Here is a 22,716-nt window from a genome sequence, read left to right on the forward strand (position 1 = left end):
TCTACAGAATGTAGAATATATTATTATCAGGTAAGCAAATAAATAAACAGCAACATTTGGTTCTTGTGACTATATGGGAAAAACAGTGATGATAGATAGATCTCAGACTTAAGGGGATGGATGTGTTTTTAAACATGGCTTTGCATTTATATCTGTATAATAATTATTATTTCTATCTACACAGTCTTCAATGTTGTTTTATATAGATAAAATAAGACTGAACTAAACCAAAATCATCATGATGCAATAATAAACAAAGTCTTAAAGTAAAATATCTATTTAAGGTGTAGTTTGCATGATTAAATATTAGCCCAGAACTTAAGACACTTCAGGAAAACTCCAAACACTTTACCTCTGGACCCCATCTGAAACTGACCAATTCTTCTCCTCTTCAGAAAAGATCCTTTACGTTGGATTAGTGAGGGAAGACTTGAGAATGTTTTCAACATAACTGAGATTCACCTGACAATACAGAATGAATAGTTTATACTGTTAAAAGTTTATAATGCTCTTTTAAATAAAAAAAAACACACAAACATTAAATAAATACTCAGACACTGAATTCATCTGAAAGTTCTGTTTATTTTCCATGAAATCAGCAATACTGCTCACAATATATAAGTAAATCCCAGCCGTTTATTAGCCTCCTGAATGTCAGTAGTCTCATTCAGTTCCTTTATGCCCTGAGTACTACTGCGCACATAACTGGGCAGCTGAACCCCTGATAGATCCTGAACTAGATAACTCGGTGTAACACCTCCAAACACAGGACCAAGTCCTCCACCAATGCCCTTCTTTGAGGCCTTGTGCAGCAGGGAGGTGTTTCTCTGAGCCTCGCTAGCTTTCTGAATCACATCCTTGGTATACTTCTGAAATTCTTTCTCTTCCTCTGCAATGAGCTCTGCATTCCTCATCTCAAATTCCTGCTCTTGGTTTTTCATGAGTTGCTCCTGTGTGTGTTTCTCAGCCTAGATGCAAAGAAACGTGACCAGAAATGTAGTTATGTTAAATAGTCTTTATGTAAACTAAGGTAAAAATCTGAATTGACTTACCATCTGATGGACATGAGTGTCTTGTAGCATTTTGGCTGCCTCTTTCATTTTCTGGGCTTTGATATGCTGCTTTTGAAGGAAAATGATGTCTAATGCTTTCTTTGCATTAAGCATCTTGATAGCATTCTGTTTCTCCTCTTGCTTCTTGAACTTCAGCTCTTTTTGCTAAAATTGTGTAAATGGAGAAAAAATATATGCTTAAATACCCCCCAAATAACAAATTAACGGAACCATTTGAAATGTAAACCATCAAATCATTAAAAGAAAAATACTGACTGTTTTCGACACATTAAAGTTTAACATGTTCCCAAAACTGGAGTTTACCACTGCTTCTCTGTGTTCAGCAATGCTCCTCAACATGGCTGCCTTCTTCTCTTCCTTCTCACGCTGTTGTTTATCCTGCTTGGCCAGAGCTTCTGCAGCTGCCTTGGAGATCAGCTCTTCCTCATTGGTGGTTTGCTCTTGGTGATATGCTGCCAGTTTGCCAACAAGGGCTTCCCTGTGTCTCTGAACCTCTCTGTTTCAATAAATGATAATCAAGCAAATATACAGTGGTACACTATACACCTGACCATCATCGTTTGAAGCTTTTTTCTAGGATGTCTTGTATACTGCAGCATTACAATTCATTAATAAAATAAAAGGTCCAAAGCTGTTCCAGCATGACAATACCTTTGTGCACAAAGTGAGCTCCATGAAGACATGATTTGCTAAGGCTGGAGTGTAAGAAATTGAGATGCCTGCACAGAGCCCTGACTTCACAAAACTAGCAGCCATGACTGACAAAAAGCATCTGATACACCAAGGGGCAGAGAGACGGTACCAAGTTGAGGTTTAAAAGCGGTATTATAACTTTAAGTGTGAAATACAAATTTTCAAAGCATCCAGATTTTGAGTACCTGAACATCTCTGCCTCTTTTTCTTTCCTTAGTTTCATCATCTTTCCTTTAGCCTTTACAAAAAGATTTTGTCTCTCTTCTTCCAACTCTTGTTTCTCAGCCTCAGCCGCTTGGGTGATTTTCTTGTTAGTAAGATGTTCCTGAATAAAGATTACAAAAAAATACAGGAAAAAAGTAAGTAGTAAGATTATTTTAGTGCAATGTAGAAATGGTTAAGATGGCAAAAATATCATTATGCTTAAAGACACATCTCAGTATCACAATATTGACAGTATATATGCGCATTACACCAGCAGTTCTGCTTCCTGATCAGTATTCAATTACATAATATGATTAATACAATTAAGAAAAAATAACTTTCACTGGCATGTACGAGCGATAAATTACATCTAATAAGGATGTGCTAACTTGGGGTTGGCTGGTCATGAGTGTGATATGTAGTTGCCACATATTTCATTTTAATGATATTCATTATATCCAACCATTTTCTGTAAAGCTTATCCTACACATGCTCACAGGGAACCTGAAGCCTATCCCAGGGGACTTGGGTAACAAACTGGGGGACACCCTGGACGAAGTGCTCACACACACACACACACACACACACACACACACACACACACACACACACACACACACACACACACACACACACACACACACACACACACTACAAACACTACAAACACTTTAAAGGTGCAATGGATGTCTTTGGACTTGGGTAGAAAACCCCTGAAGTAGGAGGAGAATATGCAAATTGTGAGCACACAGGCAGAGGAGGGAATGGAACCCCCAACCCCCATAGGTTTTTGTTTGTTTGTTTTTATATTTGACCAACTCTAAATTTCATAAATTGACCTTTTTGTTATTGCTGCCCCCTAGTTTGAGAACTGATTACTTGATAAGTCTTCATGATGTTTCTCTTCTCCTCTTGCTTCTTCTGCTCATATGTGGTTTGTTCCTTTTTATAGAGCTCTTGGAACTGCTCAAGTTCCTCTGCCTCTTTCCTCTGTTTCATTATCTCCTCCTCTCTTGCCTGCTCATGCTTCTTAATCCTAATAAACAAGAACACTATTAGAACACATGTGCTCCTCACTGGGCAGCAAGAGGTAATATGTTACTAACTGTGATTATCACAAAATGCAGACTAATTCTGTGTAAAAGATAGCATTTAATATTACACTTATGCTGATTTATCTGATACTTTACTGTTGTTTCAAACTCTCAGCAACAGAAAGACACTTCTGCTTCCTCTCCATTTCTTTCTGCCACTCCTGCTGTAAAGCTAGAGCATCTTTGTGTGCAATCATGGCCAAGATTTCTCTGTCTACATGTTTATAGGCAATTTCTTTTCTTTTCTTTAGCTCAATCTGGGCCTCCCTCTCCTTTAGGACTTCAGACATCAACAAGGCACTCTGTGGGACAAATTAATTTAACAATAAGAAAATTAACACAATATTTCTGTGAAAGAAATCACATAGAATATGATGTTGCATAGAGTATATGTGTTGAAATACATGTTAAGAAATTCAACTAAAAATATTAATATACTAACATGAAATCCTTTCACTCTGTCAATCTGATAGTACTGAAGGGTTTTTGCCCTCTCTATCGCCTCCTTTCTTTTCAGTTCTTGAAACTTTTCTTCCTCTAGGTCCATCTGCTTTTTCTCCTCCTCTTCAATGTCGTCTCTAATTTTCTTTGACTCCAGCTTCTTTTGCCGTTGTCCCTGAAAATGCATGAACATTGCATGGATATTTTACAGAGAACATTTATTCGATCTGTTGCACTCTAGATACATGGATATACACATTACTCCTACGCAGCTCATTACTGCACATATTCCGAACATACAATCAATGAAAATTGTATTAGGTAATCCCACTTTATACTTATTCAATTATTAACTGTAGCCCATTTGTTGCTGTATACAGTTTGTGAGCCCTGCAGTCAGAAACATGGAAGCATTAACACAAATTGTGCACAAAAATCTTACACTGTATGCTTGAAAGACAAAACAACAATGTCATTGTGGCTAACAAGTGGCCAATTAGTGCAGTCTTTGTGACAAACCGCACTGCACTGCTGCTGTGGCTGAGACACTCCTACGTGCTAGACACTCTCTCAATATCATAGTTAATATTATAGCGAAGCTGAGGATGTTTGACTTACAGCAATGGTGTTAGGCCAGGTTTTGACAACTTCTTTGGAGCGCAGGTGCATGGCCTCACGCTCTCTTGCAGCTGCAATGAGACGTTCATGTTGTTTGTTCACACGATTCACACTATCCTGGATACGTCTCCATTCTGATGTGGGCAACACAGTCACTCTGCGCAGGTCTACAGGTGAATTTGGCTTAGTGTTCACCTCTGCTGAGTTAACTGTTGGAGAATAACATGTACTGTAGGTCAAGGTGTAAACTACAAAAGGTTTTGTGAGGGCCTTACTAATTATATACACTTTTTAACAATGAAAAAGAATAAAACCAAATGTTGGGCGTTAACATTGAATGTTCCTTTGAAGGAGACTTAAACATTTTTTCTCCAGTAGTGTAAATACATATATAAGTGACACTTTTAAATACCTACATCAGAACATCATTGCTCTATGTTATACACAGCAGATTGAATGGTATGAGGGATGTTAGGGTGTTAACATCTTTTTAATTCGAATTAAACTGTGTTAACGAATGAATTTATTTGCTACAATCTTACAAAGTTTGTATAGTTGATTGAACAGACAAATATGTTAACTTATATTGCTAACTAGCAGGAATTCATTCATTTAGGGAAAACTAGCGTTATATAATGCAGCTAGTAACCATGCCATAATAACTATGAAGAAATAGTCTGAATAAATAACATAAATAATTAGACTGCGGTCTATTGCCACAGGTTGGTTAAGTTACAGTAGCACTAATTTAACAGGTTAGCTAACTTAACTACGCTAGCATGTGTCTGTTCACTCACCTTTTCTAGTTGACCCTTTTCTTCGTCCGTACTGCACAACAGACGCAGAAGCTACTGACATTTTAAACGTTTATTTTAATTAAACACGTTAAAAGACAGTTCTACATGGCATGTAACGTTTATTTATTTATTTCTCTTGTGCTAGGAAGAAGTTTAAACACTACCAAGCGTTTTCTATCCGACTTTTGATGTTACTTAGCAACGAGGTTTACAAACCACTCGGTATCCACTGGCAACCTCACGAGACCATGAACATACACGTCACGGAAAGCGCAAGCAGAGCAAACAAGCACAAGAGTACATTACATAAAGACATCTGAATCTAAAAATCACTAAAAACGCTTAGATTGTATCGATTTATCAATACATCATCATGGAATACCATCTAAGCTCATGCAAACTGATAACCGTTATAAAAAAAACAAAAACAAATAAAGGATAAAAATTATCATAATATCATATTATTTACACACACACACACACACACACACACACACACACACACACACAATTAAACACATACACACACAAATACACACACACACACACACACACACACACACACACACACACACACACACACACACACAATTAAACACAAATACACACACACATAAATACACACAAACAAATACACAAAATTACACACATACACACAATTAAACACAAATACACACACATACACACAAATATATAAAGACACACAATTACACACACACAAATACACATACATACACACAAATACACATAAACACACACACACACACACACACACACACACACACACACACACACACACACACACACACACACAAATACACATACAGTACACGCATATGCACTAATATACATACAGTGTTTACTTTAATACTAATTTATAAGTCTTGTCCAACCTATTTGGCCATTTTTTCTCTGACTGTTATCAACAAAGTTTTTTCACCAACAGAACTGTTTGTCACTCTGTGTTTTTTGCTTTCACATCAGTGTGAAAATCCCAGGAGATCAGCAATTTCTGTAATATTGAAACCAACTACCTGGCACCAAAAATCATGACACAGCAGTCAGAGAGATCACCCTCTTTCCCCATTTAGATTTTTTCATATGAACATTAATTTAATCTCTTGAACAACATCTCTATGGTTTTGTGCATTATTTTGCTGCCAAATGGCTGATTGGATAACTGCACAGAAGTGGAGGTGTTGAGGTGTTCCTACTAAGTGAATGGTGACTTTCAATGGTGGAACATAAATCATAGTACATATGAACACTTCTAGTTCATATAAAATGGTTTACAAATGTAAACAAGATTATTTTTGATAACAAAGGATGACCTAAGAAGAGTAGCACAGTGTGTAGTGGTGCCTCCTCACATCTCTTTTACCTGGTCCAATTTTCTCAAGATTCACTGTGAGCTAGACAAGGATAAAGCCTTTGAATGATCAAGTGATGATGAACAAATCCTTTAGAACTTTTAATGGTTTAACTAATGGTTTAACTAATAACTAATGAAGACTGTGATGAATATTCAAAGTGCAAAAATATATTAAATAAGAAAAGTTACAGGGGGCACGGTGGCTTAATGGTTAGCACGTTTACCTCACACCTCCAGGGTTGGGGGTTCGATTCCCGCCTCCGCCTTGTGTGTGCGGAGTTTGAATGTTTTCCCCGTGCCTCGGGGGTTTCCTCCGGGTATTCCGGTTTCCTCCCCGGTCCAAAGACATGCATGGCAGGTTGATTGGCATCTCTGGAAAATTGTCCGTAGTGTGTGATTGCGTGAGTGAATGAGAGTGTGTGCCCTGCGATGGGTTGGCATTCCGTCCAGGGTGTGATAGACAGGCTCCCCGTGACCCGAGAAGTTCGGATAAGCGGTAGAAAATGAGTGAGAGAGAGTGAGAGAGAAAAGTTACAAGAGAATATTTACAATTTGAGAAAAAAAACATCACAATTGAATACCTAATCATCTTTGTAATATTATTACAAATAAGGAAATTATTTATCTGTTTGGATTAACGTCTGCTGCTCATTTCACATCATTCCACTATGTGACAGTGAAATAAGATCTAGGTCTAGATTAACTTTAGTAAGCCTATTGTAAACCACAATTAACTGTATGCTGGTGTTCTTCCTCTTATTTCAACTAGTAATATTTTTTGTTCCTTTATAGTTAATTTTTTTTTTTTTGCCTTTTTACTCTGCTGCAAATTCTCCTTTTGGTAAGTGTCTTTCACACAATAACACAAAGTCTCAACTTGCACTAGATTATTTTTAGTAACACAGAATGCTGTAGACTGAAGGCTTTGTACAAGACACAATAGGGAGCATCTTGCAGAACTAGTTTAATTAATGCAGTGCTCACATCTCAAGACTTGAGACAGCTTAAAGAAACAGAAAACAGTTTTAATTAAAACAACTAAAGAAAGAAGTCTTGTTATGACAATCTGTTTCTAATGAGGCCAAAATATGAAAAATGGAATTTCCAAAGCTGTTAATATGCAAATATGATAAGGGCAAAACATATGAGTTATAAAAGAAAATAAATATAACATTCAGAACGAGAACTGCAAATCTTTTAAGTAATTTTATACTGATGATTTAATTATTAATATGGTACCTACCACTGTTTACAATACATTGACACTTTGTGCACAATCTACAATACTGGCAGCTAAAATATCACTTTGCACCTAAAAACCTTGTTCAGTGTCTAGTGAAATGCCGCTCTTGTAAAGTTGCATGTTTTGTGATTTTAGTTATGGGGATAGTCACAATGTCTGACATTGGGAGTTGCTCACCTTGTTGATATTGTACTTTCTGATGTCCTATTATTCTGATTGTGTTGTACATGTATGTTGTAGCGTGGGTCCAGGAGAAACATTATTTCATCTCCACTGTGTGATGAACATTAGTTATGGCCAAGAACAATCTTGCTGACCTGATCTTGATCAACCCTATGAATTATAAATCTTAACAAACATTTTGTGTTTTTCATGTTGGTAATGGAATGAAATCTTGAGTGTATACATATGACATGGAAACACTATTCACTATTATTCATTAGGCTAATTTGTCATATACTTGATTGTCAAGTCAAGTCAAAAAGCTTTTATTGTCATTTCACCCATGTATAGCTGTTGCAGTACACAGTGAAATGAGACGTTTCCCCAGGACCAGGGTGCTACATAAAACAAAGACAGAGCTATAAGGACTTAGTAAGTTAGTCTTAGTCACATAAAGTGCATCTGTACAACCTGGTGCACGCAGTGTGAGACAAAAGACACACGAGAGAATACACAAAAACAGCACCTGCCAGTGTAAATATTGTATGTTCAAACAACATTACGTGTGCAGAAATACTAGAATGAACACATTAGTATTATAGCAGCAGTTACATGAGGTATTGTAAAGTATTGTGCAAAACAGCAATCAACTGAAATGTGAGACAGCATGTGCAAAGAGCAAAAACAGTGCAAAACAGCATGTAAACAGTTTGATATGATGGTGCTGTAGACATGGATGTAAAATTGGAAGAGTGTGTATTTGGTGTCGGCCATTGCAGTCCATACAGTTTTGATTGTGCATGTGATATTAGTGCCTTTTATTAGATCTCACAGATACTATTTTCTGTCTCACTATCTATCACGTGATTCATGGTGTAATGAACATCACCAGTCAGTCAACCTCCAGTCAACTTCTCTAGTCTGGCTGGTGTTTTTTGAGTTAGGGGCGTGGCTACAATCTCAGACCTCCCCCATGCATCCCAGTCATCTAGACGCAAAATCATTTCACACATACATACACGTGCCCAGAAGCTCCAGTTCTGCAAGATTAGAGAAATGGCTCCGGTTGCAATCAAGCGCGTTTTAATAAGCGAAAGTGTGGATCCGTGCTGCAAGAAGATTTTGCAAGAAAATGGAATTGAAGTCACTGAAAGAACAAATATGAACAAAGATGAGCTGAAAGCACAGATTAAGGTAACTGGTTTTATATTTACATGTTTGACTTTTATTACTATGTTCAAGGTCTATGTTCAATAGATTATATTCCATGTTTTTGTTAATTCCCAAAGCCTGTTTATCCGCCATTGCAACCTCCTCCACTCCACAGAGTCTGATGTAACATCAGCAACACTTACAGAGCCGCCTTGCATACAGATTCGCTCCCTATTGCATGCGCAGTTGCATGGTTTCTTTAGCGCGTGCGTTTAAAATAAAATCCCACACAACACTTATTACATTTTGCACGGATTTATTATTGTTGTTGTTGTTGTTGTTGTTGTTGCTGTAGATTACTTCTCTTAAGAAGCTCAGAGTACTGCATCACCCATACCACTAACCCTTGGCCATATGTCATAGTGAACTTTCCTCTTTATCATTATTAGGATTTTGATGGTCTGGTTGTGCGGTCAGCTACTAAAGTGAGTGCTGACGTCATTGAATCCGCCGGGAGCCTGAAGCTGATTGGACGAGCCGGAACCGGCGTGGACAACGTGGACGTGGACGCGGCCACCAAGAAAGGCATCATTGTCATGAAGTAATGAAAGCATTAGCTGGGATTAATACTGACATTTTACCTTTTCGTGCCCTGACTTTCACTGTACTGAAATATGCCTCATAATAACACTAACACTCAGGTTTACTTGAGTATTGATTTCATTTGTACTGAATGTATATTAGCAGTTTTTTTTAGCTATACATAATTTGGGTATAAAACAATAAGGGAAATTATTTTTTTTCCTTTTATAGAATTGAGTAGACAGAAATGTGGCTTTTTCTTGTACGATGTACAGAACAAGAGGCATCATTGTGGAAAAAATATTACTCATCTTTTATTTACATTTGAATGAAAAGTGGCATGTCCAAAATTATTCATACCCTTTGCAAACTGTCACAGTCTATGGGAAAATCCAAAGATCTATACCAGTCCAAGCTGTTGTAAAGCATACTAATTACCCTGATTCATTGGGAACAACTGTTTTAATAAACTCATCAGGTGAAAAACAGAAGCCCTCTGCTGTTGGTTTGTGGATGGTCAAGGCTAAGACAAAGAAGCTCACTGAGGACCTGTGGTGGTGTATTGTGGCTGCTCACAAGTCAGGAAAGGGCGATAAGACCTTTTATCTAAATGTTTTGAAGTTCAAGTGGCTACAGTACAAAGTATTATTCAAAAATTCAAGATGTTCCGCACTGTGAAAAATCTGAGGATGTGGTTGGAAGCTGGCCAGGAGGATAGTGAGAGAGGTAAAAAAGAATCCAAGGATCACCATTAAGGCCATCCTGATGAATCCGGGCTCTGCTGGTGGCAACATCTCAAGGCAGACAGTACAACGGACACTGCACACCACTGGGTTCAACGGACGCAGACCAAGGAGGACACCACTTCTCCAGATAAGGCACACAAAATCCAGCTTGGCCTTTGCAAAATGCTCATCTGGACAAAGAAGGCTTCTGGTCTTCTGTTTTATGGTCAGATGAAACAAAAAATGAATTGTTTGGCCACAATTATGTAGCTTTCATTTGATGTAAAAAAGGAGAAGCCTTCAACCCTAAGAACACCATCAAAATAGACCACTATCAAAATTGTTGGTGGAAACCTAATGTTTTGGGTGTGGTTTTCTGCTGGTGGACCAGGGAACCTAATCACAGTAAACGTGTTCTAATTCTCAAGAACAACATCGGGCAGTCTGCAGAGAAACTTGGCCTTGGCCACCAGTGGACATTTCAGCACGACAACGACCCAAAGCACACAGCAAAATTAGTGAAGAAATGGTTAGCAGACAAAAACATTAATGTTTTTCAGTGGCCCAGCCAGAGTCCTGACTTAAATCCGATTGAGAATCTGTGGAGGGAGCTAAAGATCAGGGTTATGGCAAGGAAACCCTCCAACCTGAAAGAGTTGGAGCTCATTGCTAAAGATGAATGGGCAAAAATACCATTGGAGACATGCAAAAATCTGATCAGCAATTATAGTAAGCCTTTGATTGCTGTAATAGCCAATAAAGGCTTTTCTATTGACTATTGAGAAGGGTATGAATAATTTTGGACATGCCACTGAACAATATTATACAGGTGTCTATGCTTACCACTGAGAGTTTATACTTCCTTTTGAGGCATCTAGTTGATGTTCGGGTATGTTATTAATTTTACAGCACTCCAAGTGGCAACACAATTAGTGCTGCTGAACTGACCTGTGCCCTTGTGATTAGTTTATCAAGGTAAGACCTCTTGCACAAGTAAACAGGGCTACTAATAAAAACATCCGTAAAAAAATATATATATATATATATATTACACACACAGTATGTATGTATGTATGTATGTATGTAATGTAAGCCTGAAAATCTTTTTTTTTTTGTAGAAAAGTTCCACAAGCTGCTATGTCGATGAAGGCAGGAAACTGGGATCGTAAAAAGGTGCTGGCATGAGTAATTTGCCATGAATTGTGTAAGCTCTGTTTGAGCAATGTGGGATGTTTAATTACAGACATTTTGTGTCCTCTCTGTTCATTCAGTCATCACTAATGAGATCGGATCCGTTGGGCACATTATGCCTCAGGCTTTCAAAGCAATTTAATGAATGTCTTGTTGCTTTTGCAGTTCATGGGTACAGAGTTGTACGGCAAAACCCTTGGTATACTTGGTCTTGGAAGGATCGGGAAAGAGGTGGCCACTAGAATGCAGTCTTTTGGAATGAAGGTATAATGAGCTCCTCCATGTCATCTTTCTGTTGGAGATTTATTTAAGGGTGTTATGCATTGTCCAAGGGCAGTGTAGTGATGTGGCATATATTTTTCTTCCTGCCAGACCATCGGTTATGATCCCATTACTCCCCCAGAGGTGTCTAAGAGCTGGGGGGTGGAGCAGATGTCTCTGGAGGCGCTGTGGCCTCAGTGTGATTATATCACCGTGCATACGCCTCTCATGCCCTCCACCACAGGTGAGAGTGTCATTAAGGTGGTAGGAGAAGCTTTGTTATAATTCTAGGTATAAAAATATAATCAGATATAACAAACTAAACTAAAATAGCAACCTTTATTTAGCTTACACTGACATTCATGGCATTTGAGCATTATTATTATAGCAGTAAGTATAATACATAATAGGTTACAGAATATATTCTAGTTATTCAAAAACTGAGAATTATAACTAAATATCCTTTTTCTTTTTAAAGAATTTAATTAAACATAATGACATGATGACTACAGACACCTAATACAGCATGTTGTACTAATTGTTGTCTGCACCTGATATTGGCTTAGTTTGCAGAGGATTCTTTGCCTTGTAGTTCAACTGGTAAACATTTTAATTTATTTTGATGGAAAAAGTCTGTTTCACTACGGATTATGTTCTTGGGTATTTTACATAGTAGCGCTTAAAGAGATACATTTAAATAAGTTTGTTTAATGTCTTTTTAAATAGAAAAAAATGCACTTTTCTTTCTCCTCCTCATCTCATTTGCTTATTCTCTCTTTATCTGTCTTTCAACCTTAATTGATTGCAGGATTACTGAATGATGCCTCATTTGCGAAATGTAAGAGAGGTGTGAAGGTGGTAAACTGTGCCCGTGGAGGGATCATTGATGAAGCTGCTTTGCTAAGAGCTCTAGAGTCTGGTCAGTGTGGAGGAGCAGGTCTGGATGTATTTGTAGAGGTGAGGCCTTGACCTAAGGAGCATTAGTACACTTCCCTGCTATAAGATTAAACAATGTAACCCAAGTGTAGTCTTCCATTATATGGGCTTTATCAATTTGTGTACAACTTATTATCCTATAAATGAAATGCTAGCAACTAGATAAGATGTGAAACTGCTTTTTGTAAAACTCTGCAATCTATAATGTTTTTAAAACTTAACCTTTTGTGGTAAAAATTTTGATTCTATATTTCATGGATATTAAAGCCGACATGGAAATACAGAGAAGTGTTGGTGATGTGTGATGTTGGTTTAGGAGCCTCCCAAGGACTGGGCCCTGGTGAACCACCCTAATGTGATCAGCTGCCCGCATCTGGGAGCCAGCACGACGGAGGCCCAGGCTCGCTGTGGCCAAGACATTGCACTGCAGATTGTGGACATGGTCAAAGGGACAGCATTAGTGGGAGCGGTGAGATTTTTCCTAAAACAATAGCACCATATTAAATTTGGAATGTGAAAATGTAAATCGAATCACACACATATTGTTAGGAATTTTTAATACAGAATTTTTAATAGTGTTAAGTCAGATGCACAGTGTGTCTCTAAAGCATACAGTATCTGTCTAACATGCTTTTAAGCCCTGTGAAAACATCAGCCAATGGTTTAATACGTTTTATGTTTCCCATGATGGTTGATTATGTCCCTTGATGATATAAATTCCTAGTGAACCAGGCTGAATCCAAAGGATCTTCAAATGCAATTCTTTATATAAAGTATGGCACTATATTTACATATCTTTTAACATCATGTGTAATAGTTCCCTGTTGCATGCACAGGTGAATGCACAGGTTCTGGCTAGCACATTTACCCCTGAGTCACAGCAATGGATCAGGCTGGGGGAGGCCTTGGGCAAGTTGCTGAAGGTCTGCAACACAACTAAACAGCCCTATGACAAAGTCAACATCATTACTCAAGGTGGGCCAAGTGCACCAATGTACACCTAACATGAAACACCAGGATACTGATTACAGCTCTAAAGTACCCAAGTGGTACCATGTTCTTTCAGCAGCTGCTTATCACCCTCTAGTGTAATAAAGATATACTAAATGTTTTTTTTTTTTTTTTTTAAATAAAATGGAAATTCAAAGAAAAAGTCAACCTCTTCCTTTAGCATATTATACTGTCTTGAAGATCAGGATGGAAAGGGTCTGATCACTGTGTTTTATTATTTTTTCATTCAGGTGAATGTTTGAAGAAATCACTTGAGCTCCTGAGCTCAGCTGCTGCTGTTGGACTTTTGGCTGAAAGCTCTAAGAACGGCCTTAATCTGGTGAATGCTCTCACGCTAGCGGAAGAGACAGGAATGACAGTAAGGACTTGTTCCCTACATGATCCTCCTGGCTGTCCTATTGGGAAGCAGGTCCATAAGGCTTGTAGGCTTAGGTTTTATATTGTTCTGCATAAGTGAATAAAGTGTAGTATTTTATGCCTAAAGTCTGGTTTGTAGAAAATCTAACTTGGGTATTTCAAAACGTCAGGAACAACAAGCATAGTGACGGATTTGATTCTTTATTTTTGCCCTGAAATTTTAAACTAACACAGCTAGCAGGCAATGACCATTGATTAGGAATACGTCTACACTAATCCGATTCATTTAAAAATGGCATTTTTGGCTAATTGCGCTCCGCGTCCACATTACCATTTTCAGTCGGTTTCAGAAAGTTTGTCATCCACAATGAAACGTCTGAAAACCCTTACGCCCCTTTACTGTGCATGTGTAAAATGTAAGATGCTTTGACCTACGTGATTTCCACCTGCCGTTTATTTACTTATAATTACTTATTGTTTCTTTTATATATAAGAAAAAACAATCTGGAGTATGTGCAACCTGAAATTAATCTTTAACAAGGCTTTCAAAATGGAGAGTTAACAAAAGAAATTGTGTCCAGTGTCACCTGCCATCTTATCTGAATTGGCCATGACTGCATCACATGACTACAATTGCATCAGTGTTTCTGAAAAGTTTTTAATTGTATTCACTTCAATTTACTTAAAAAAAAAAAAAAAAAGCTCTGGATTTGGCATCTCATTTCCTACTATGAGAATGTTTAATCACATGTTTAATTTTAGCCACATTCCACATGAAATCTTTCAACAGATTAAAAAAGATCACCTTGATGGGAATGAATCTAAAGCCACCTGCACGTTGGAGACCTCTGTAAATGGCAGTGTTTATAAAGCCTTGGGCACGGTGCAGACCGCAGTACCAGTTCTTCTGGAGATGAATGGCAGTGTATTCAGACAGCCAGTGGCTCTCTCTGGAAACCTCTTGTTTTTCAGGGCAGCAACTTGTCCTCAGCTCCTGCCTTCTGTTACTGGTAAGTTATCTGAGATCAGTTAAATAAATTGGGTCCTAGCTGAATTATCCAAGACTGTTAATACTGTGTAGGGTTTTTCACACTGTGCTTAACCCTGGCTCATTGTCATTCTTAACCTCACCCTGGGTAGAGCAACGTTTCGTAGCATTGCCTTTTACCCATGATTATGAAACCCTGCTCCAAAGCAGGATTAGCACTGCTGTTCTTAACTGCACATTGTAGATAGATGCTTAGCAACAGATACCCAATCAGGAATTGATATCACATACTTTGTACAGTCACAAAAACCCAGTGTGTTGTGAATAAGCAGACCTGCCCTTAAATTTTATACCTAATTATTAAAGATCAGCAAAGTGTCAAGCCTACCATACTTGTTGACATTGCTCCTGATCTGTCAGATTGACCTGATGACAGCCTGCCCTGCGAAGACACCAGTGTGATATGATTTAAAAAAAAAAAAAAAGAAGGAAGGAAGAAATTAAAGTAATTTGTGTGTCTTGGTGGATGTGCAAGTGCAAAACAAGTCATTATTTTAACTCGAAGTTTTCTGTATTTTTACCTGTCATAGTTTTTGAAACTGCAAATAAGAACATTTAGGAATGAGCGAGTGTTAACTATTTTAGGTGTGAAAAGCCATAATGTTTTCATCTCTAATATTAAATCAGCAATGCACCTTATTTTTGACTCTTTCAGGTGTGCTGGCAGCAGCAGGTGTTGAGATTGATCACTTCAGTGCCTCCAGTACCTCTGGTGGAGATCATTGGTATTGTGTGGGGGTTTCATGTCTGCTGAAAGACTTCAGCACTCTCATGCCCCTGGTGAAAGAGGCAGCACAACTTACTGTATAAGCTCCTGCTAACTGCATGTTTGTGGGAATCATCTGTAGCATTCTTACATATCTAAGTATTCGAAAGTATTTCTCTAGTCCTGGGGCTACCCAACATAATTGATCTAGCTCATTCCTGAAGGAATACACCCGCATTTTTAATCAAACCTGTTCTTTTGCATTTGTAACATGGTGCAATTAGTATAGACAAGAACAGTTGTGAGAAAGTAAATGTATTGAAATGATGTGGTTGTGGTAATATGCTTCTGAATGCTCTAGGAGGATATTATTTGAAAGTATCTTGGAGGAATAATTTTACCTTTGCTCAAATCGGGGGTGGGTTTGTCAGGAGCAATTTCCCATGTCCTGGACAATATTAGTGTTTTCCCTACTCTAACACACCCTTCAACTCTGTCAACTAGTTGAAATAGTGCTGGGAGCAGGAAATACACTAGAATGTGCAGGACATTGTACTCGGACCATGGTTTAGTCCCTGTGTTAGTGCAATATAGATATAATTTCATAAGCATAATTTAGGTTCCATGCTGTGTGTGTAAGCTACATTTGAATTTTCTAAACCATTATGTAGAACTGCTACTGACAATAGCAAGCAGTGATATTTTTCTAGAAAAGCAACTAATAAACAAATGCATGGATGATACCTAGTGTCCCCAGACTGGTATTAACCGATTCGATAGATGTGTTGGAGTAGAAAAATCACTACGCTGCTTGACTCTTTTTCTCTGCAAAACAGGATTTTCTTAATCCTAAACTCTATTTTCCTGTAAGTCCTTATGGCTCCATGGTTCAGCTGTTAGCATTGCTGAGTAATATTATGAGATCAAGTCACCAGCGGTGATATTTTGTATTTCTCTTTGCCTTCATCTGGGTTTGTTCTGAGTTCGCTCATTTTCTCCCACCTCACAAAATCATAGCAGTAGGTGAATTGGCTACTTTAATTTGACCCAAGCTGTAAGTGTATTAGCCAATGCATGAGTGAGTGAAAGATTGCCAGGGTGTATTCCCACTTCCTGCCTGGGATAGGCTCAGGATTTACCTGACTATGATAAAGCCCTTAATGAAGATAAACAATTGATTTAACTCTACACTTAATTGATAGACCTGATGTGATGAGTATAAAATCACCATACTGCACGACTACATTTCATCTGACAGTTTTGTAATACGTTTTACTAGAATGTAAAAAAGTTTAACACTAAATAGTCCAATAACAAGCTCTTTTGTTCTCATGAAATGTGGATTTTGAATGATTAAAAACAATATGAAAAATAGTTTTGTGTTTATGGAATTTATTTAAAAAAAAAAAAAAAAAGCTAGATTTTGTAGAGCAAGATCTGTTTCTATGGAAACTGCTGGGTTATTTTTTTCATTACAGTGCGCTGTGTGCGTGAGGGGGACAATAGGATAATCCCATCAAAATTCATAATGCCAGTGTACAGGGATTAGCCAGAGCAATGTTGTGTGCGAAATAACACACTGCTTTGATTTCATTGTTTTTCCCAGCACAAAAACTGCTGTATATGAATTAAAATTAAATCCGATTTTGCTGTGTATGGGAGCAGAGGAATGGTGTATGCTAGGTTTTTTTAATACCGTTATTTAGTATGTGTTTTATTTAAGGGCAGACATTTATCTGCGAGATTGTGTATAGCCATGTGACAGCCGGCTGGCCTCTCCAACTATACACAGATACCAAAATAGGAGTCTAAATGGAGGGGCCATCTGTCTTCTTCGTCAGACAGAGAGAGAGAGAGAGAGAGTGAGTGTGTGTGTGTGTGTGAGAGAGAGAGAGAGATCCGAGGAGCTCAGTCCATGCATCACATCATGCTCTTTAAATCTCTTTTAATCTAAGAAGACAATCCGTGTCAATCTACTGGTCTACTTCAGGTAAGTTAGAATTTGTGCTCTGATACAGATTTCCTCTGTGCAGGTGTTTCTTGTCCTAAAAATATGTAGGTCAAGGTATCGTGTTCTGTGTTGTAGCAGCTGAACATTTCAGAACACCTCTGTAGTCTAAACTGATTTTGGTGTTAAGGAAGAACAGGAGAAAAGGCATTTTTAATTTGTTCTTATACATGTTGTGGGAACATGTGTATTATACATGTTATTGTATAATACACATTGTTGTATAAGAGCCTATTCATATAAATTAATTTATGAATGCCTTTAATGTATCCATGTAACTAACTAATCACATGTACAAATCGCATGTAAAAATAATCATGAATGACAAAAATGATGAGAAAACAATCATCTATGAGAATTAAAACATGCATGAAATACACGAAATAAAATGCAGCTCTCAAAATACAGTTTATGAGAACACAAATTAAAACTATAATATATCAGAAAATATTTAGGCATACAGTCGGAGATTTCCATATAGAATGCAAAATTTAATATAATGTAAATAACTAAATATATGTTAACTACAAATATTAACTGAATTGGTATTTTGTGATAGTACATGAGTCTTGTTTGTCCTGATGTCTTGCCTACACAACTATCTTCTGCATATCTGACCCCTTTCCAACTGCAGCTATATGATATTGAGATCTTTTCACACTAAGGACAACTGAGGATCTTGTACACAATTATTACAAAAGATGCAATAAAAAGGGCTGTAATCTTTTGAACATGGAGGAAAACGTTCAATGTAAAACAGAAATGTTCAATGTAAAATATTTTGTCTTCTGGGATAGACATAAAAATCTGCAGCTTCTGAAGAGTAGTACTAAATGAACACAAACGACAATTACAAATCACAAAACACAAATTAACTATCACAAATCATATACACAAAAATATCACATTACAAACTTTTGAACTGGTTATTTTGTATAAATTCTTGTGTAAATTCTGTGTCTTTTGGATTAGCTGTAAACATTCATTCATTCATTCTCTACCGCTTATCCGAACTACCTCGGGACACGGGGAGCCTGTGCCTATCTCAGGCGTCATTGGGCATCAAGGCAGGATACACCCTGGATGGAGTAGCTGTAAACATGTTATATGGAATTCATGGCAGCTCTACATGAAAAACAAAATGCAATTTTCATACGCCTTATTTTTACTTTTTAATTATTAACATTTTGCGAATTCTGTATATAAAGTCATGACCCCAACTGTACAGCGAAATATGTTGAGTGACTGCATTTATCTAGAGGGCTCTTGTCCCGTACTTTCATACACTGGTAGCTGTATTCTGTAAAATATGTCTACAAATATTCTGATAATATGTATTACAACAAACTCATTCTTTTTTCTCTGTTACTACAGTTCTAAATCATGTCGTCCAAGGATGGAGCAAGTTACACTTATGAATTTTGTGACGAAGCTCATCCATCAGAAACCCTGGGAGCTCTCTGGGAGTTCTACTCTTGTGGCCTTTTTGCAGACATCACTCTCCAGTGTTGTACAGGACAGACGTTTCACTGTCACAAGGCCTTGCTTTCAGCCCGTAGTGCGTACTTTAAAGTCATGTTCACCTCGGATATGAGAGAACGCTTGAATGTCATCATCAACCTGCCTGCCATAGATGGAGAGATAATGAGTGCTTTGGTTAACTATGTTTATACATCCAAAGTGAGCATCACTCAAGCTAATGTGCAAAGCCTCCTGGAAGCAGCTGACCTCCTTCAGTTCAGCTCAGTAAAGGCGGCCTGTGAGGAGTTCCTGATACGGTTTTTGGATGTTGATAACTGCCTTGGGATGCATACATTTGCAGAGTGTCATGTCTGTCCTGTGCTGGAGCGTGAGGCACTGAGGATTATGCTTAGCAGATTTGAAGAGCTAATATGTCAAGAGGAGTTTTGGGGACTTGACTTTAAAAAGGTTGTTTCTATTCTGTCTGCTGAGAATGTTAACGTTTGGAAGGAGGAGACGCTTTTAGAAGCAGTTGTGAAGTGGGTGACCTTTGACCTAGATTCTCGTAAAGAAAACATTCTGGATCTACTGCACTGTATTCAGCCCGAGGTGGATGACGCGTATCTTACGACGGCTTTGGACGTGCACAAACAATGTAATGAGCACAAGATACGATCTATCATCAGGCAGTCTGTGAAACCTTGTGGAACTTATGCAATTAAGAATCTCACATCAAGAATGTACATCATTGGCGGATATTACTGGCACCCGTTGTCAGAAATTCACATATGGGACCCTATTTGCAACACGTGGGTCCAAAGGAAAGACATGCCTGACTACACAAGAGAAAGTTATAGTGTTTCACTTCTGGGCTCTAACATCTATGTGACAGGAGGATACAGGACAGAGACAGTGGACGCACTGGATACAGTTTGGATTTACAACATTGACTCAGATGAGTGGACGGAGGGATGCGCTATGATCACTGCTAGATATTACCACTGCTCTGTGCCCTTACATGGCTGTATATACGTTATAGGCGGGTACACAGGAGGTGCCCCAACTCAGGAGACCGAATTCTATGATCCATTAAAAAAGAAATGGTTTCCTGTTGCAGATATGATACAAGGTATGAAAACTGCTAAAAAAAAAAAAAAAAGAAAAAAAGAAAAGAAAAAAAGTATACAACGTTTTAAGAGTTTCTGTGTGATTTTCTTCTTGTTGTAATGTCCCCTTCCACCTTTCACAAACATACCAGTAGGACAATTTGCTAGGTTAAACTTCCCCAAGATGTCGATGCCTGTGTATTTGTGTGTATGTTTCATTCACGGTGTATTCCTGCCTCATATCCAGTTTCTGTCAATAATATGTCATCAAACATGACCTTAAAATGTAGAACCCAGGCCTCTTTGAGGTTACATACATCCAATTATAGGATTATAATTCCTGAACATTAGTGGTAGAAATACGAAAGCGTGTCATTATTTATCATTTAGCGAGTTTTTCATACAGGCCTCTCCCTCAGATAATCACAAAGGAAGTCTATAAAAGGAAGCAGCAATAAAATGATTCAGCTGTTGTGTAATTAGCCTGCAAATATGTCTTTAATAAATGATTACTTGTGACAGGATTTTGAAGATTTATGGATCTGGTTTGTTGTTTACTAATTAAAGGTGTTGGAAATGCTTCTGCATGTGTGGTGCAAGATAGGATCTATGTGACCGGAGGTCATTACGGATACAGAGGGAGCTGCACGTATGAGAAAATACAAACTTACAGAGCTGACATCAATGAGTGGAGCATTACAACAATAAGTCCCCACCCAGGTAGGGTAATTACACATATGCACTTTCTTACCCAACCCCAATTTTAACCTTTTTTTTTTTTTTTTTAAATATCCACTGTATATTTTATTAGAAGCACAGCATTTAAAAATGACTTCAGTTTTAGTCATTCATATGCACATGTATATTAATAGCCAAATCATTTTCTTCTACAATGTAATAAATTGTACACTCTATTCATAATTCACATATCTTGTAATTTCATGACAGTATTTTTTAAGGTCTCTCCAACACACAGCACAAAATATTCTGCATGCATATGCATTTTAAACCACAAAAAAAAAGTGACTTACATGGGTTTTATTAATTTAAGTATAATTCACCTTACTACTTCATAGTCATTGTGTTTCCTATTTCAGAGTATGGACTTTGCTCAGTGTCACTGAACAACAAGCTCTACTTGGTTGGCGGACAGAGCACCATCACAGACTGCTATGACCCAGACAGGGATGAATGGACACAGATAGCCATGATGAAGGAAAGAAGGATGGAGTGTGGAGCTGCAGTAATAAACGGGTGCATTTATGTGACTGGTGGCTATTCTTACTCCAAGGGCACTTACTTGGAGAGTATAGAGCGATACGACCCTGAACTGGACTGCTGGGAGATAGTAGGGAGCCTACCTAGTGCCACTCGCTCACACGGCTGTGTTGGTGTGGTCTGTCTATAGAGTTATTGCTCATGCCCTTAAACCTGTGTGCATTATATTTATATACATAATCTTATTTTCGCCATGTATGATTGAAGTCATGTATTTGTAGAGTTTGTACTAATTATACTGTATATTGAAAACCTCTTCAAGGCTACAACACATGGGATTGACAATTACAAATTTTTTAAATAAAAAAGTATGATCACGCATACATTCCTACACACCTTAACATGCGTACTAGGATATTAGCCTCATAGATTTTTCACAAAAGCTCAATCTGTCTGTTGAATTTATTTAAAAAACATGCTGAAAAAAGACTTACTTTAGAAAGCATAAATTTCATGAACCTGTAACTTCTCACTCGCTTATATTTTCTCACAATATATCCAAAATAAGAATTCCAAAATAAGATTAAACCCTAGTGTGCCTAAAAGATGTCCTTTACACTGGATAAAAATAATTTGTAAATTAAATTCACTGACCCACTACTTTAGTACTGTGAAAAAGCAAGACCTGCACAAACACTTACAGAATAATGTTAAAAGTTATTGGTCATTTAGAAATGGCAAACTTTTCTTAAGATCAAGTGCCTCCATGTATATTAATTGAGACTGTGATTATATAATGACTTTTTTACAAGACATTTTGCACACCTTTATAAACTGCTGTTCCAAATAAAATATTTAGCAAATTCACACTTAGTGTCTTTGTGTGTGATTATGGAATTTTATATGAACTTGTCATTATTCTTATCCAAAATATAACACATACCTTCAAAAAATAAAATCCTACAAGTACCAGACAAGGTAGTAAAGAAAAGTCAGTTCCATCACTGCCATCTAGGGGGAAACCCCATAAACTACAAAAAATAGTTCTCAGATTGCATAATGAATATCTAGATCACTGCAATAGATTGCCATCCTTTCCAAGGAGTACCCTGCCTTGTGCTCCAAGTCTCCTGGGTTTGGCCCCAGATTCCAGTGTCCCAGTAGTATAAGCGGTGTAGAAAATGGATTGTTGGATGGATATCAAGATCAGAGGAGTCTAGTCTTATACTGAAAGGGCCGCTGGTGAGAGCAAGTTTT

At 37.7% G+C, this 22,716-nt stretch overlaps 3 protein-coding genes across 4 annotated transcripts; 2 read left to right on the forward strand and 1 right to left on the reverse strand.

Moving 5' to 3' along the window:
- Window positions 1-562: 562 nt before the first annotated feature.
- Window positions 563-5,295, reverse strand: cfap210 (cilia and flagella associated protein 210). Of its 2 annotated transcripts, none has more exons than XM_047814521.1 (9): window positions 4,921-5,295; window positions 4,124-4,332; window positions 3,507-3,680; window positions 3,161-3,366; window positions 2,850-3,006; window positions 1,952-2,091; window positions 1,329-1,569; window positions 1,053-1,217; window positions 563-968 (listed from the first exon to the last, which is right to left on the reverse strand). In XM_047814521.1, the coding sequence occupies exons 1-9, from the start codon at window positions 4,979-4,981 to the stop codon at window positions 609-611; spliced, it is 1,713 nt and encodes a 570-aa protein (XP_047670477.1). In that variant the 5' UTR covers window positions 4,982-5,295; the 3' UTR covers window positions 563-608. The 2 variants fall into 2 exon arrangements, with proteins under 2 accessions (XP_047670477.1, XP_027020132.2); XM_027164331.2 differs by having other exon boundaries at window positions 1,377-1,569; window positions 4,921-5,284.
- Window positions 5,296-8,658: 3,363 nt separating this feature from the next.
- Window positions 8,659-17,040, forward strand: phgdh (phosphoglycerate dehydrogenase). The gene is made up of 12 exons (XM_027164332.2): window positions 8,659-8,891; window positions 9,299-9,450; window positions 11,066-11,131; window positions 11,275-11,329; window positions 11,513-11,611; window positions 11,720-11,852; window positions 12,417-12,565; window positions 12,861-13,013; window positions 13,381-13,519; window positions 13,786-13,913; window positions 14,703-14,922; window positions 15,616-17,040. Exons 1-12 carry the CDS (start codon window positions 8,754-8,756, stop codon window positions 15,768-15,770), a joined length of 1,587 nt encoding a protein of 528 aa, XP_027020133.1. The 5' UTR covers window positions 8,659-8,753; the 3' UTR covers window positions 15,771-17,040.
- Window positions 17,041-17,130: 90 nt separating this feature from the next.
- klhl23 (kelch-like family member 23) lies at window positions 17,131-21,776 on the forward strand. Its single transcript, XM_027164330.2, has 4 exons — window positions 17,131-17,656; window positions 19,049-20,264; window positions 20,809-20,961; window positions 21,339-21,776. Exons 2-4 carry the CDS (start codon window positions 19,058-19,060, stop codon window positions 21,647-21,649), a joined length of 1,671 nt encoding a protein of 556 aa, XP_027020131.2. The 5' UTR covers window positions 17,131-17,656; window positions 19,049-19,057; the 3' UTR covers window positions 21,650-21,776.
- Window positions 21,777-22,716: the final 940 nt, after the last annotated feature.

Source organism: Tachysurus fulvidraco, chromosome 6 (genome assembly GCF_022655615.1).
Source record: "Tachysurus fulvidraco isolate hzauxx_2018 chromosome 6, HZAU_PFXX_2.0, whole genome shotgun sequence".
In the NCBI taxonomy this organism is placed as follows: domain Eukaryota; kingdom Metazoa; phylum Chordata; class Actinopteri; order Siluriformes; family Bagridae; genus Tachysurus; species Tachysurus fulvidraco.